Genomic DNA, 15,187 nt, shown 5'->3' with positions numbered 1-15,187 from the left:
GAGGGTTTCAAGGGCGGTAGAACGAGGAATAGTAATGTAAAAAGGGGTAAGGGAGAGAAGGTAGATCTTCCCTTAGCGAAGAAAAAGGTCCTAGAGGTAGGAAATAAAGATGAGAAACAGATAAAGCTGTTAAAAGGTCCAGGGTTGGACATGGATGATCTGTCTGTTTTGGCAGAACTGTTTGAAGAAGCTGAAAATTCTAAAGGGGTTCCCGATAATGAAATGAGGGCAGTCCTAGATGAAAAGGATGCCATTACCTTGAAGAAGTCTGCTGGGTTGGCAGATGAGGTTGTTTCAGCCCGCGGGGTTGAGTTTACTCCGGAAGTGAGTTGCCCAGAGAGTAACTGGGAGGATCAGGGGAATTTAGAATTTGAAAAGGGTACGGGTATTGAAAGCCTGGAAGAGGCCAATGCCCCGTTTGAGTGTGTCCAAGATGGGGATGCATGTGGTCCTGAACCTAGTCACGGAGCTCAGAAAAAGTCTGAGGTATTTGATTCAGCTGGACGAGACGGCCGTCCTTTTGGATCAGATAGACTTGGTTCGGGGAAGAAAGGGTTAACCTTGGGAAGTGTGAGTTCCCAGATGGTTGTGCTGAAGGGGGTGTTCAGAATTAATGTGGAGTTTACGAATGGGTAAATAACTGTTGTTGTGGAGGAGAACGGTAAATCTGTAGTTCCCAAATCGAATGAAAAAAAATTAAAGTCTAGATTGATGCCTGCGCATCGATTACAGGTTGATTTGGACTGTAAAGGTGCCCCACACGCTATTGTTATTCAAGAAAGCGCTGTGAGGAAGCCGAAATTTAAATGCGGCCGGAGAAAAAGGTTCGAACTGAAACACATCAGCCTGCATAGTCTTGACAAAAGGGTTAACTACCTGTGTAGCATTAAAGAATTGGGTGGAAATTCCCATGATGGACTAGGTTGGGGACGCAGAGTTAAGAGAATAACCCTTGTGGAAAGGAAAGGCGGGAGAGTACCTCGCCAAATTACTCAAGTTCCCCACGGGGGGACTCACTGGAAAAGAGGTGATGGTTAATAGAACTGCCATTTTTAAACAGCAACGCCGGTTGTACGGGTTTGCGCCAAAGCCTGTGAATAATAAAGACAACCCCTTTGGAGACCTGCCGGTGAAGTAAAACGACCGAAACGATTAGTATTTGTATAAACTTTTGTAGATGCACCTAAGCTAAGATCACACCTCCTTAGTTTTGTTGCTGAAGAAAATAAATAAATAGGTGGTTATTGAGCTGAAGTTTGATGCTACAAGACTTTAGTACGGTACGTGATGTTAAGATATTAAAGAAAGGGACACTGTAATTGTTACCTGTTTAGATACTGACTTGAATGTATAACGGTCGTACTCTGTGAAAAGGAAAGCTTGTGTAGTGTGTTAGATTCCAAAAATCCTGTACGACTCTGTACCAACTTGTTTTTAACCGCTGGTAAAAAACTTTTAAGAGGGGAGGTGTTATGACCCCAGCCCCCTCCTTTGTGAGAATTGCAAGAGAGAGAGAGAAGCCTTAAGGTTTGGAATGTGGTCTGGCCTCTCAGCCAGACAAAAGCCATGGACATAGCCATTGTCTCTTGGAGACACCTTTGTGAAATGGGGACTGGACTACGTGCAAACCCTCAGGGCAACGTGGGCTGGGTGATGGGGAAAGATTGCCACACCCCACCCTGATTGACAGCTATAACCCTGCGAGTCCTGATATAAAGGTGGGCTGCCAAGGCGGCCCCTCAGATGCACCAAGGAGACATACTAAGAAGATACGATAGCATTTCCCGTTGGAGCGGGAAGCCATTTTGAAGGAAGCCACGTGCGTTAGATTCCGGATCGGGAGTCTGTGGCTGAAACCAAAGGAAAAACCATTTTTAACTAACAACAGGGATTTGCTTCGCAAAGACAACGGGCAAGTGTTCCTTTCTCTCACAAATCCTCTCTCTCCAACACGTGAAATGCCAGCGGTTCCCAAATGGAAAAGCCCTGCAGATTTCTGAGTGACTTGTATATTCCATTGGACTCAGTATTATCCCCTAGACAACGATAGAGCTTATTTCTGATTGATTATTACTATACCTGTGCTTTAGATTGAGTATTGACGACGTATATGATCTGAATGTTTTGTATTAACCATACGTTTGTGCCCCTTTATAAATAAAAAACTTTTGAAAATAGTACCATCAGACTTCAGCGGACCTCTCTATCTTTGCTGGTAAGTCACCCGGTTATGGGGAACGTAACAGTAATAAGGAACGTGAATATGGATTGGAACAGGCATATATGGATAAGAGCAGGCGGAAGTGTCATAGCACAGGACAGGTCCTTTGGTCCATTATGTTGTGCCGATCCTTTAACTCACACTAAGATCAATCTAACCCTTCCCTCCCACTTAGCCCTTTGTTTTTGTTTCATCCATGTGCCTATTTAAGATTCTCTTAAAGTCCCTTATGTATCTGCTTCTACTATGACTCTGGGTGGCGTGTTCCACACACTCACCATGCTCTGAGCAAAAAACTTACCTCTGACATCCCCTCTATACTTACTTCAAATCACCTTAAAGTATGCCTCCTCATATTAGCCATTTGTGTCCTGGAAAAAGGTTTCTGGTTATCCATTCCAGCTATGCTTCTTCTCATCTTCAGTTCAATTTAATTCTTTAGATACATAAAGAGTAAAAGAGAGGCGAGAATGGATATTGGACTGCTGGAAAACGATGCTGGAGAAGTAGTCATGGGGAAGGCAATGAAATAGCAGCTAAGCTGAATAAGTATTTTGCATCAGTCTTCACTGTGGAAGAAACTAGCAGTATAGTATAAGAGAAAATACAAAAGCTGAGGCACAATGGGACTTGGGAGTCCTTGTGAAGGATTCGCTAAAGGTTAATTTGCAGGTTGAGCCTGTAGTTCTGAAGGCAAATATAATGTGAGCATTCATTTCAAGAGGACTAGAATAAAAAAGCAAGGATGTAATACTGAGACTTAATAGACCATTGGTGATACCTCACTTGGGGGACTGTGAGCAATTTTGAGCCATTATTTTAGAAAGGATGTGCTGAATCTGGAGAGGGTTCAAAAGAGGTTCACGGAAAGTATTCCATGTTTGAACGGCTTGTCATATGAAGAGCGTATGGTGGCTCTGGGCCAGTATTCTCTAGAATTCAGAAGAATGACTGGTTACCTCATTGAAACCTAACTGCTGAGCTCTGCTAATATGGATACACAAATAAAGGCCATCGATATAAAAGGTAACACATCATCTCCTGGATTATGAACTCTCCATGCACCCCTCATACAATCTCTTCTCCCTCCTGCTGTCTGGGAAAAGGCTCCGAAGCATTCAGGCTCTCACGGCCAGACTATGTAATAGTTTATTCCCCGAAGCTATCAGACTCCTCAATACCTGAAGCCTGGACTGACACCTTGCCCTATTGTCCTGTTTATTATTTATTGTAAAGCCTGCACTGTTTTTGTGCACTTTATGCAGTCCTGTGCAGGTCTGTAGTCTAGTGTAGCTTTCTCTGTGTTGTTTTTTTTTACGTAGTTCAGTCTAGTTGTTGTACTGTGTCATGTAACACCATGGTCCTGAAAAATATTGTCTCATTTTTACTATGTACTGTACCAGCAGTTATGGTCAAAATGACAATAAAAGTGAATTGACTTAACTTGACTTGACTTGACTCCACACAGAACAAAGCCATCTGATCTCTACAGATGAAGCTGCCAGCTGACTGTCTAAATGCAAAGTCCTCATACAAAGTTTGATTACTTGCATTGAGTTTAGTTGATGCTTTAAAATAGTGGCTATATTGTAGAATTGTAAATCCTAATCTGGCAGTATTCCATTTGGTTCCTTGGCAGAAGATTCCATTTGCTGCTCCAAAAAAATCGAAAGCATCCTACAAATCTAACTGTGTCTTTCTGATAATGGCTCTGTTGAGGAAGTGTTTCCTGTTCCTGCCAGCAGTGGATTTTCCAAGGGGAGTCTAACTTTTCTCATCTTTCTGGATGCTGTTATGACCGCAGCCCCCTCCTTCTTGAGAATCGCAAGATTGCTATTAATTCGGGTCTTGGACCCAGGAAATGAGAGAGAATCCTCAAGGTTTTGGAATGTGTCCTGGCCCCTCAGCAAGACAAAGCCATGGATAACGACCATTGTCTCTTGGAGACACCTTTGTGGATTGGGGACTGGGCTACGTGCAAGCCCTCAGGGCAACGTGGGCTGGGTGACGGGGAGAGATTGCATCATCTCAACCTGATTGACATCTTCAACCCTGCAAGTCAGGATAAAAGAGGGGCTGGAGGAACAGCCTCCTCAGACGCACCAGAAGACACGCTAGCGATCCCATAATAGCGGGCAACCATTTGAAGGAAGCCACGTGCGTTCGGTTCCCTTGCCTGGGAGCCGGTGGCGGGTATCACAGAAACGATTTTCTTGAACTAACAACGGGGAACCAACTCCCCCGACACATCGGATCGGCCTCATCAAAAGACCCGGGCAAGTTTCTTTTCTCACAAATCTCTCTCTCCAACAAGTGAAAACCCAGCGGTCCCCAAAAGGCTAAAGCCTGCATGAACTGAGAGACTTTTATATTTCCATCGGACAATATATTATACCCTAGACAAACGATAGAGCCATTTCTTATTGATGATTATTACTATATCCGCGCTTTAGATTGAGTATTGACGACGTATATTATCTGAATGTTTGTATTAACCTTATTTTTGTGCCCCCTTTATAAATAAAGACTTTTAAAAATAGTACCATCAGACTTCAACGGACCTCTCTATCTTTGCTGGTAAGTGACCCAGTTACGGGGTACGTAACAATGCAAAAGGAGACAACCTAGTAGAGGGTCAGGAAGCAAATCAGGTTGCACCAAAGGTGCCAATACTTCCATGCAGTATGCAAGCACCTTCAGTTTCACTGGCAGGAGGATTGTATAGATGGATGTCTTCCCTGTGTTAAAAAAGATCTGAAGATTTTCCAGCAAACCGGCACACCACAGGGCATTGAAATACATAAATCAGTGGCATTAGAAAAGCTATCACAACATGTATTATTATCTAGCCATTCCATCAGTAGTATTTGGAGCATTGTATTGCAAATAGGCTGTCAAAATCGGGAGCATAATAGCAAGTAAATTACAAAGCAGAAATCTAATTTGGAGATTCAGATGATAGCACACAACAGCAAATTCTTCAGTATTTATATTGAGCTTCTGACCCCAGAGAATAGATTGTTACCCAAAGTTTTCACATAGTTTCATGTGCTTATTTGCAATGCGTAGCAGTGAATTTTGATTAAGTATATTTCTTATTACTGATTATCTTTGTGTTATTTCATTGTGGTTCAGGACAAAGGGTATTATTAACCTCATGATATGGAAAGTGATTTGACTGGCAGTATTTCATGGTTTCAGTTATACAGTACATATGCAGATAGCTTCACTATCAGAAGCATATAATGTGTGATTATTATCTCCTAACAATAAGCCTGGAAGGCTGACTCAGTCACGTCAATGACAATATCACCAACATTGGATTCATCATCTGCTAACTCAAAGTCACCTCTGCAGATGCAATGCAGCAGGTAGAGACCTTAATTTAGAAATATTGAAACTTTAATTTGTAACAGCTTCAAAGTGGAATGGGATCAAACATATATGTTTTTCAGATGCCTAGGTTCTGAATATTGAGCTCAGCTACACTCAGTGGCCATTTTATTTGGTCCGCATGACACCTGCTCATTAATGCAAATATCTAATCAGCCAATTATGTAGCAGAAAATCAATGCATAAAAGCATGGAGGTATAGTCAAGAGGTTCAGTTGTTGTTCAGAACAAACATCTGAATGGGAAAGAATATGATCATGAGACTTGGACAGTGGAATGATTGTAGGTGCCAGACGGGGTGGTTTGAGTATCTTAAAAACTGTTGATCTCCTGGGATTTTCACACACAACAGTCTCTAGAGTTTACAGAGAATGGTGTGGAAATCAGAAAGAAATCCAATGATCTTTAGTTCTGTGGGCAAAAACGCCCTGTAAATGAGAGATGTCAGAGGAGAATGGCCAGACTGGTTCAAGCAGACAGGAAGCAACAATAACTCTAATAACCACGTGTTATAACAGTGGTGTGTGAAGAGCATCTCTGAACACACAAAACATTGAACCCTGAAGTGAACGGGCTACAGAATCAGAAGACCATGAATATATTCACGATGAGAACTTCACTAGGTAGAAGAGGCAGCTAATAAAATGGCCACTGAGTGTATGTTTGAATAAGAAAAATCAAGTTAACCAGGTTCTGTTAGAATAAAATCATTAACAATTAATAGGAAACATTTACAATAAACTGTTTGTTTAGACAATGCAGATATAAAAAAAACATAAAAGAGTTAAACGGCTCTGATATTTCAATGATCTTTGAATGCTCCTTTTGTTCTTAATATACTGATTATTCTTTAATATTAAAGCATCAGCATACCTGGACTTTTGTTTCTGTTCTGGTAGGGACAGCTGTTCGATTCTTCCATGGTAAAGGAGGACAGAACCACTCTCTTTCGCTGAGGTATTCAAGGAAAGAGCAGTCTGTGCCATCTACACCATAATACGCATAGCAAGGGTCCGAGGTCCACCTGGCTCTCATCCACTTTATTAATCCACACAATGAAAGAAAGCAGAGATTGAAAAAAAGATCCATTATTCTCAATTGTAATCTTCTGACATTCTTGCATATTTTTATAGAATTGTACACATTTCAAAGCACAATTTTTAACAGTCTTTCAACCATGAATCTCATGGATTGTGCACAACATAACACCCAAAAACAAAGCAGCAAGGGGCCTTTCCATTCTTCATGCTTGTATCACAATTCAATGGCATCAATATTGTTCTTTAATTTCATTGCAACATGCCAGCATTAAACCTGTATCTATTGATTTCACAAATATCCAAAAACTCAATTATTCTCTTATTTTGAATAGACCCAATGACTGAGCCTCCACAGCTTTCTTGGGCAGAGATTACCTCAGAGTCACCATGCTCTGGGTGAAGAAATTTCTTCCCACCCCAGTCTTGGGTGGTAATTTTGAGACCATGACTCTCTGGCTAAAGATATTCCTCCTCTTCTATGTGCTAAAGGAATGTGCTTGTATTCTCCGGCTATACCCTCTGGTCCTAGACTCCCCCATGATAGAAAACATTCTGTCCACATCCACTCTATCCAGTCCTTTCAATATTTAATAGGTTTCTATGAGATCCCCTATCATTCTTCTAAATTCCAGCGAGTCCAAGCCCAGAGCCATCAAAAATCATTTCAGGATGTATATTGCATACATTTCTCTGACATTAAATTGGACCTTTGAACCTTTGAAATACTCCTTATACATTAACCCTTTCATTCCCGGGATCATTCTCGTTTACCTCTTCTGGACCCTCTCCCATGCCAGCACATCCTTTATTAGAATAGCTCAAATAAAGCCCAAAACTGCTCACAGTAGCAGTGAAGTCTTGAATCATATGCATATTACAAGGATGGAGGTACCTGCACTCCAGAATTGCCTTCAGGGAGGAAAATCCCCATGGCTTGACAAGGTGCATCCTATTGCTTGTGGAAGGCCAGAGAATAAACTGCAGAAGTCCTTGTAGAGATATTTACTTCATCATTAGCCACTGACAGAGTTCCAAAAGTCTGGAAGGTGGGTAATGTTCCATTGTTGAAGAAGGGTCCAAGAACAGGACAGCAAACTACACACTGCTGATACAGACTCCAGTTGTCGAGAAGCTACAGGGGGGCATTCAGAAGGACAGGATCTACCATCACTTGGATGCTGTGGACCTGATTAGCAATAGACAGCATGGTTTTGTTTGTGCTAGGTCACATCTGTTGAATATTTTGAAGTTTTTTGAAGAAGTATCTAAGAGGACATATGAAGGCAGGGCAGTGGAAGATGTCTGTTTGGACTTTAGTAAAGTATTTAACAAGATCCCACATTGCAGGGTGATCTGGAAGGTTAGGGATTAACATGGGATTGAAGGGGAGCTCATAAATTTGACTCAGAATTGGCTTGATGATGGGAAGCAGAGGGTGGTTGTTTTTTTCAAAAATTTTTTTAAATCAAATTTTCAAATAGGTTACAGAAGGAAAAAAAAATTATCAACCCTTCCCCCCTCCCCTTAACACCTCCGCCCTAACATATCCCTATAAAAAGAGGAAAAAAAAGAAAGAAGAAGAAAGAAAGAAAGAAAGAAAGAAAGAAAGAAAGAAAGAAAGAAAGAAAGAAAGAAAGAATGCCTTGATATTGGAAGATCCCCACATGCTCCATGGAGTTCATAATAGCTTTAGTATATATATTTATTTATTTCCCCAGATAACCAATAATTTTATCTTCAGAGCACCTATATATTTAATCCTATCTTTTGTAAATAAGGGCACCAAATTTTCAGAAATATTTCATATTTATCTCTTAAATTATAAGTAATTTTTTCAAGTGGAATGCAGCTAAAAATTTCATTCTTCCAACGATCTATACTTAAGTATGAATCTGATTTCCAAGTAACTGCAATAGCCTTTTTGGCTACTGCCAATGCAATTTTTATGAATTCTTTCTGATATTTATTCAGTTTGGATTTCGTTTTTATCCCTTCAATATCACCCAGTAACAGAGGGTGGTTGTTGAAGATCAATTCTCTGACTGGAGTCCTGTGCCAATGGGGTGCACCAGGGATCAGTGTTGGGACCTCTGCTATTGACTACTTATAGAAATAATTTAGATATGAATGTACATGCCACAATTAGCAAATTTGCTGATGATACTAACAGCAAGCCTGGTTGATAGTAAAACAGGCTACAATGAAATGCAAAGAAATCTGGATCATTTTGGTAAATAGGCAGAGGAATGGCAGATGGATTTTAATTTAGATAAGCATTTCGGACAGGCAAACCAGGGTAGGACTTATACAATGAATGCAGGTCTCTAATGTATGGTCTGGCACAGAAAGAACAGAAAGTGCACTGTTTGCTGAAAGCAGCCATGTAAACAGATAGAGTGATAAAGAGGGTGCTTAGCATGCTGGCTTTCATCAATCAGGGCATCGAGTTTAGGAGGAGGAACATAATGTTTCAGTTATGTAAGTCATTCGTGAAGCCACATTTGGAGTTCAGTGTACAACTTTGGTCAACATTGTCAAACTAGAAGAGGTACAGAAGAGATTTATGAGGATGTTGCTTCGACTAGAGGAGCTGAGTTATAGGGAGAGGTTAGCCACACTGGATCTTTATTCCCAGGAGAGCAGGAGAATGAGTGGTGACCTCAGAGAGATTTATAAATTCATGAGGGGTATGGATAAGGTGGACAGTCACAGCCTTTCCTCCAGGGTTGGGGGAGTCCAAAACTACAGGGCACTGATACAAGATAAGAGGGGAGAGATTTAAAAGAAGCCTGAGAAGTAACTTGTTTATACAGAAGGAAGCAAATACCTGGAATGAGCTGCCAGAAGAAGTGGGTAAAGCAAGTAAAACTGCAACATTTAAGAGGCATTTGGATAGGTGCATGCGGGGAATAGCTTGGAACATTAGGGGCCACATGTGGGCAACTACAACTAGCAGGGAGGATGTTGTGGTCATCATGAAGCAGTAGGGATAGAAGGGCCAGTTTCTGGGCTGTATTACTCAATGGCTCGATAACTCAAAAGACCATGCCATGTTCTGTAACATTTTATATGAGATAGCCTCTCATTCTTTGGAGCCTAAGAGAGTATAAGTCTTGCATGCTAAATCTCTCCTCAATTTCCCATTCTAGGAATCAACCAGTGAACCCTTGATATACTCCCTTTATCACAGACATATTCTTCTTAAAATGAGGAGACCAGGCTGGCACAAAACATTCTAAGTGCAGTTATTCTAGGGCCCAGAATAAGATATCTTCACTCATTTACTCAAATCATTTTTCACTGAAGTACTTAATTAATAGTAGTGCTCCAATATATTTCATCGTACTGCAAAATCATAGTTAAGTATATGAATCATTTTTAAAGTTGTGCCTATGAACTTCTATATTTGATTTCTATTCACAAGAAAACTGAAAAATTACTCCTTGCAAATGGAGCTTTAACTTTGATACTCATTATAAATGGACTAATGGCATATTAAGTTTTAGAATCTCTTGTTCATTGAGAACCAAATGTGCCTCCTGTCACACTTAACAGGCATCAGTTAGAGATTTGCCTGCAGAACTGTCTTTGCATCTGCTACCTGGCTAAGAAGACACATATTTTGGTACATTCCTTTATGTGTTAAAATGAAGACCTGGATCAATGTGAGGCAGAAGATAAAGTTAATAAATCAGAAGTGAAACTTCAACTTCAGGGCACAATCTGTCCAATAATCCAAATCACAGTCATCAAGGTTTCACTAATTCACTGGAAACCATTACTTATTTTAACTAGAAACTAACCACTTCAGCAATTTATGATTAATTTGGCAGTCATACTTTGAGGCATCTGTGTGGACTCATCATAAGCTAAGTATAATCTAAAATAAACAGGAAAGTAACTGCAAAAAGTGAATATGTAAGTAGCACCTTGAAAACATCATCGTTGAAAACACTGCAGTCTGCCATTGTCGTACTTAAAGAGACATTCCCAGCACAGATTTTAGTTGGATATAGAAACACGGTCTGCCACTCTACTTTGGCAATTCTTTAACAATTATTAATTCAATCATCAGCTCAACCTTAAAGGAAGTAAGTAATCATTAAAACAATTAACCATGATACTTCGCACCACTAGATCCATCTTCAAATTCATATTGCTAACATTAAGAATACATCTTATAGTGAAATGAGAAATGCTGGAAAAATTATACTGAATCTATTAATGCTAGCTTGTTTGAGATTTAAAGAAAGAATCAAATTCAAAATGTTAATGAGACAGCATCTGTTGTAAAATAGCTACCTCAGGAAGCTATTGATTTTGGAAGAATATCTATATACTTAGTACAATGGGAATTGCATGCAGATCACCCACTGGCACTGCACATAATTCAGGTAGAGGATCAGTGGCTGAATGTTATTGATAGATAACATTGTGCAAGATATCAATACTCTATCCCAGGCACATTTACTTCAATTTACTGAGAAGAAATGCTCAGAAAGCAAAAGCTTAATAGAAAGATAAAAACAAGCTGTGCTGTCTCAAACAGCAGCATTTGCAATCTCAATTACAGTGTTATTACCCATCAAAGTCAATGTGGCTTTCAGTATTTAGGATTCTCATTTCTTTCTGGCTAATTCTTGGAACATCTGCAGTTTTAGACAGCCCAGTGTTCAGACACACTTCGAGAAAAGTGACTGATGTTTTATGCTGAGCCTTTATAACATTCACCACTGAACAATAGCCGCTTGAAAGAGCTTCACAATTCCATTCCACTGCTAGTGTCCCATAAGTAATATGGGTGACTGATTATAACCTTGCAGCTGCCAAGACCCAATCCATAATGCCCTGGACTCTGTTAACTGAAACTGCACTCCTGAATGTCTAGCTAATTTTTTTACCACCACAGTAGAATCAAGCATGTCAATGCACTTGCCATGAAGAATTGATCCTACAAGCTTTATCTTAAGAGAAAGTAGAGTCCAAAGATGGTTTATCTTCTTAATCTCCAGGGATTATTCCCTTTGCACCAGATATGAAAAGCAGCCTAACAAACATACAACAAGGAACTTGTGGCTTCTTATATCAATATCATTACTGAGATTCTTATTGACACTGCAAAACAGTACTTGAAGTGGAAAGTGTCTGAGAATGGCTTCAAGTACGATCAATCAGAATTTGTAGGGACATCCTCTTGTGCTGTATTCTGCATAATCTTGCCTTGGAATCCAATAGAGCAGAGCTTTTCTAAAGCAGGGTTCACAACCGGCTTGCCTATCACTGTGTTACTTTAGATGTTTGAAGGGATCCAAATTTCCGTTCACAGCTAATTTCAAAGGTTGATCCCACTTAACAGGCTGACTCACCATGTGGCACAAAGACCACACATTTGTGATTAGAAATGGCAAAATCAAGTGATGTACATTGAGAATAAAGTTATCATTACATAGCTAACAACAGAATGACATTTCAATGCTGAATCTAACTGCACAAAATGATTTATTGCATGTAGAAAATGCAATGAAAAACATATTTATTTATTTACTTATTTAGAGACTCAATGTAGAATAGGCCCTTCCCACCCTTTGAGCTGCAATGCCAGTGACCCCCTAATTTAACCCTAGGCTAACTATGGTACAATTTACATGACCAATTAACCAACTAACCAGTGTGTCTTTGGGCTGTGGGAGGAAACCAGAGCACCTGGAGGAAACCCCCACATTTCATGAGGATGATGTATCAACTCCTCACAGAAGACGTTGGGGTTGAACTCTAAACTATGACACCCTGAGCTGTAATAGTGTCACACTTACCACTATGCTACCATGGACATCTGTGAGCATTTAAACCTGCTGAGCTTGATACTACTTTAGTAAACTAATGTGGATATTTTAAATTTACTGTTGCTGTCGTAAATTAATACATGCAAATGGAGATGAATTATCACACATTAGATTAATTTGATCAAAAATGGACAAAATTAAATCATATAGCTTTACATCTGATATTCAAATACTTCTTGCATGACATTTTGTTCTTAGATTGAAAAAATTTGAAATGGTTTGGTTCCATAATGGAAAAGTTACGTATTACCACTTGTAAATAAAAATATTAGATTTACTCTGAATTCATTCAGCACCAGTTGGTAAAGTAAAATGCAAAACAGGTTCAACAAAATTAGAAAGAAGATACATCAATTTCAGAAAGAGAATTCAAGAGAAAAAGAATTGGAATTAGAAACTCAAATGTTGAAAAACAAAAATTAATTCTAAATTCACTACAAGTACAAGAACAGCCAGATTGGCTAATTCACTCGATGCCAAGTTCAAAGTTCAATGTCAATTTATTCTCAAAGTATATATATGTCACTGTATACAACCCTGAGATTCATTTTCTTGTCAGCATAATCAATCCATAATAGAATAATAACCATTACAGAATCAATGAAAGGCCACACCAACTTGAGCATTCACCTAATGTACAAAAGACAACAAACTGTGCAAATACATAAAGAAGAAAATAATAATAATAAATAAATAAGCAATAAGATGAGCATAAGATGACGAGTCCTTGAAAATGAGTCCATAGGATGTGGGAACATTTCGAAGATGGGGCAAGTGAAATTGAGTGAAGTTATCCCCTCTAATTCAAGATTTTGATGGTTGAGGGGTAATAATTGCACCTGAAAATGGTGGTGTGCATCCTGAGGCTCCTGTAGCTTCTTATTGATGGCAGCAGTGACAAAAGATCATGAGCTGGGTGGTAGGTGTCCCTGATGATGGCTACTGCTTCCTTGCAAAACCGCTCTGTGTAGATGTGCTCAATGGTTGGGAGGGCTTTAGCCATGATGGACTGGGCCTTACCAGTACTTTTTAAAAAAAGATTTTCCATTCAAGGGCATTGATGTTTCATACTAGTCTGTGATGCAGCCAGTCAATATACCCTCTATCACACATCCACAGAAGTCTGACAAAGTTTTAGATGTCATACTGAATCTTTGTAAACTTCTAAAGAAGTAAAGGCACTGCTGTGCTTTCTTCATAATTGCAGTTACATGCTGGGCCAAGGCCAGATCCTCCAAAATGATAACACCAAGGAATTTGAATTTGCTGACCCTCACAACCTCTATTCTTCAGATGAGGACAGGCTCATGAGCCTCCAGTTTTCTCCTCCTGAAGTTAGTAATCATTTCCTTGGTCTTACTGACATTGAGTAAGAGGTTGTTGCTGTGGCACCACTCAGCCAGATTTTCAATCTCCCTTCTTTATGCTGATTCATCGCCACCTTTGATTTGGCCTATGACAGTGGCGTTATCAGTAAATGAGAAAACATTCAGATGCAGGCATCAACTAGACCAATCCTGTACTGCCAAATGTGCCAAGCTGCACAGCAATATCTGATATTTTATGTTATAACTGAATTAGAACAATTGGAGAGTCAGAGGAAAATTGAAGTAACTTAGAAGTTGGTTTTATGTATACTCTTAATTAGTGATTAGGCTAGCGTAGTGACAAGTTGAAATATAATATTAATTCATTTTGTGCATTAGGGATCAAAAGTTTTGCTCTCTCAAGATATCAGCACATTTGAAACTTTGCCATCTGTCAAGAACATGGCAAAATGCCAGGGTGAGCAAAATTTGAACCAGAGGATTTTTATTTGAACCAGATTTGCTGAAAGCTTCAACTTGTCCTTTTCAGGTCCAAACTCAGGGAGATTTCAACCACACACCTCACGAGTTTTAATCTACATCGCAAGGTTTTCCACCTCTCAATCTGAAGCCACTGGAGGAGAATTTACTTGGATCAGTAGACCAAGCAAAGGATGGCTTGTTCCTTCTGAGCACCCACCATTAACACCATCAATATGATTAATCCCTTTTGTATTTCAAAATTTAACGTCAGTAAATGAGTCAGGAAAGACAACTTGTTTATTCCATGAAGCATGGTAAACTGTTGTATAATTAATATTTGTGGTGTAAAGTGCAATGCATTTCACATGAATTATGACAACCATGGTAAATTTAAGGACTTTTAAAATATTAATTGATAAGACTCTGCCTGTGCTTAACCCATACACTGGAATCTTGATTACTGGCTTTGTAAGTTTTCATCATTCCAAAACACCTGGAAGTAATTCCTCATTCAATCTTCCATAGACTTGAGGACAATAAAATTTTGGTCCCTGTTTCCAAATAGCACTAGACTACACACTCACAATCTTCATGCTTACTGAGTTAAATTAGATTACAGTTATGCAAGACCCAATTTTTAAATTTTCAACCTTACTCTCAGAACCCATGATCTTGTACCTAATCTCCTCCAGTCCATTTGCCCCTGGGACATTGGTACTTTTCCAACATTTGCTTCTTTATCATCTTCAAATTTTATCACTCTCTCATTGTTCTTGGTGCTTTTATCCGGAAAGCTCTTAAGCCCTGGATCTTAGTCACCTCTTCCCACCTTCAAAATATTCCTTAAAACATTCTTCCTTTACTATTTTACCTTATGTTGCTTGATATTAAAATTCGTTT

At 39.4% G+C, this 15,187-nt stretch overlaps 1 protein-coding gene across 3 annotated transcripts in view; it reads right to left on the bottom strand.

Moving 5' to 3' along the window:
• Nucleotides 1-15,187, bottom strand: part of LOC140714637 (alpha-1,6-mannosylglycoprotein 6-beta-N-acetylglucosaminyltransferase B) — an 888,843-nt gene that overhangs the window by 382,742 nt on the left and 490,914 nt on the right. For all 3 annotated transcript variants that reach the window (XM_073026014.1, XM_073026016.1, XM_073026015.1), the window contains exon 6: nucleotides 6,488-6,652. In XM_073026014.1, coding sequence (XP_072882115.1) covers nucleotides 6,488-6,652 — 165 coding nt within the window. The remainder of the gene's footprint in view (nucleotides 1-6,487; nucleotides 6,653-15,187) is intronic.

The sequence above is a fragment of the Hemitrygon akajei genome, chromosome 22, assembly GCF_048418815.1.
Source record: "Hemitrygon akajei chromosome 22, sHemAka1.3, whole genome shotgun sequence".
Classification (NCBI taxonomy): domain Eukaryota; kingdom Metazoa; phylum Chordata; class Chondrichthyes; order Myliobatiformes; family Dasyatidae; genus Hemitrygon; species Hemitrygon akajei.
This window is presented reverse-complemented; position numbering and strand designations above follow the sequence as displayed.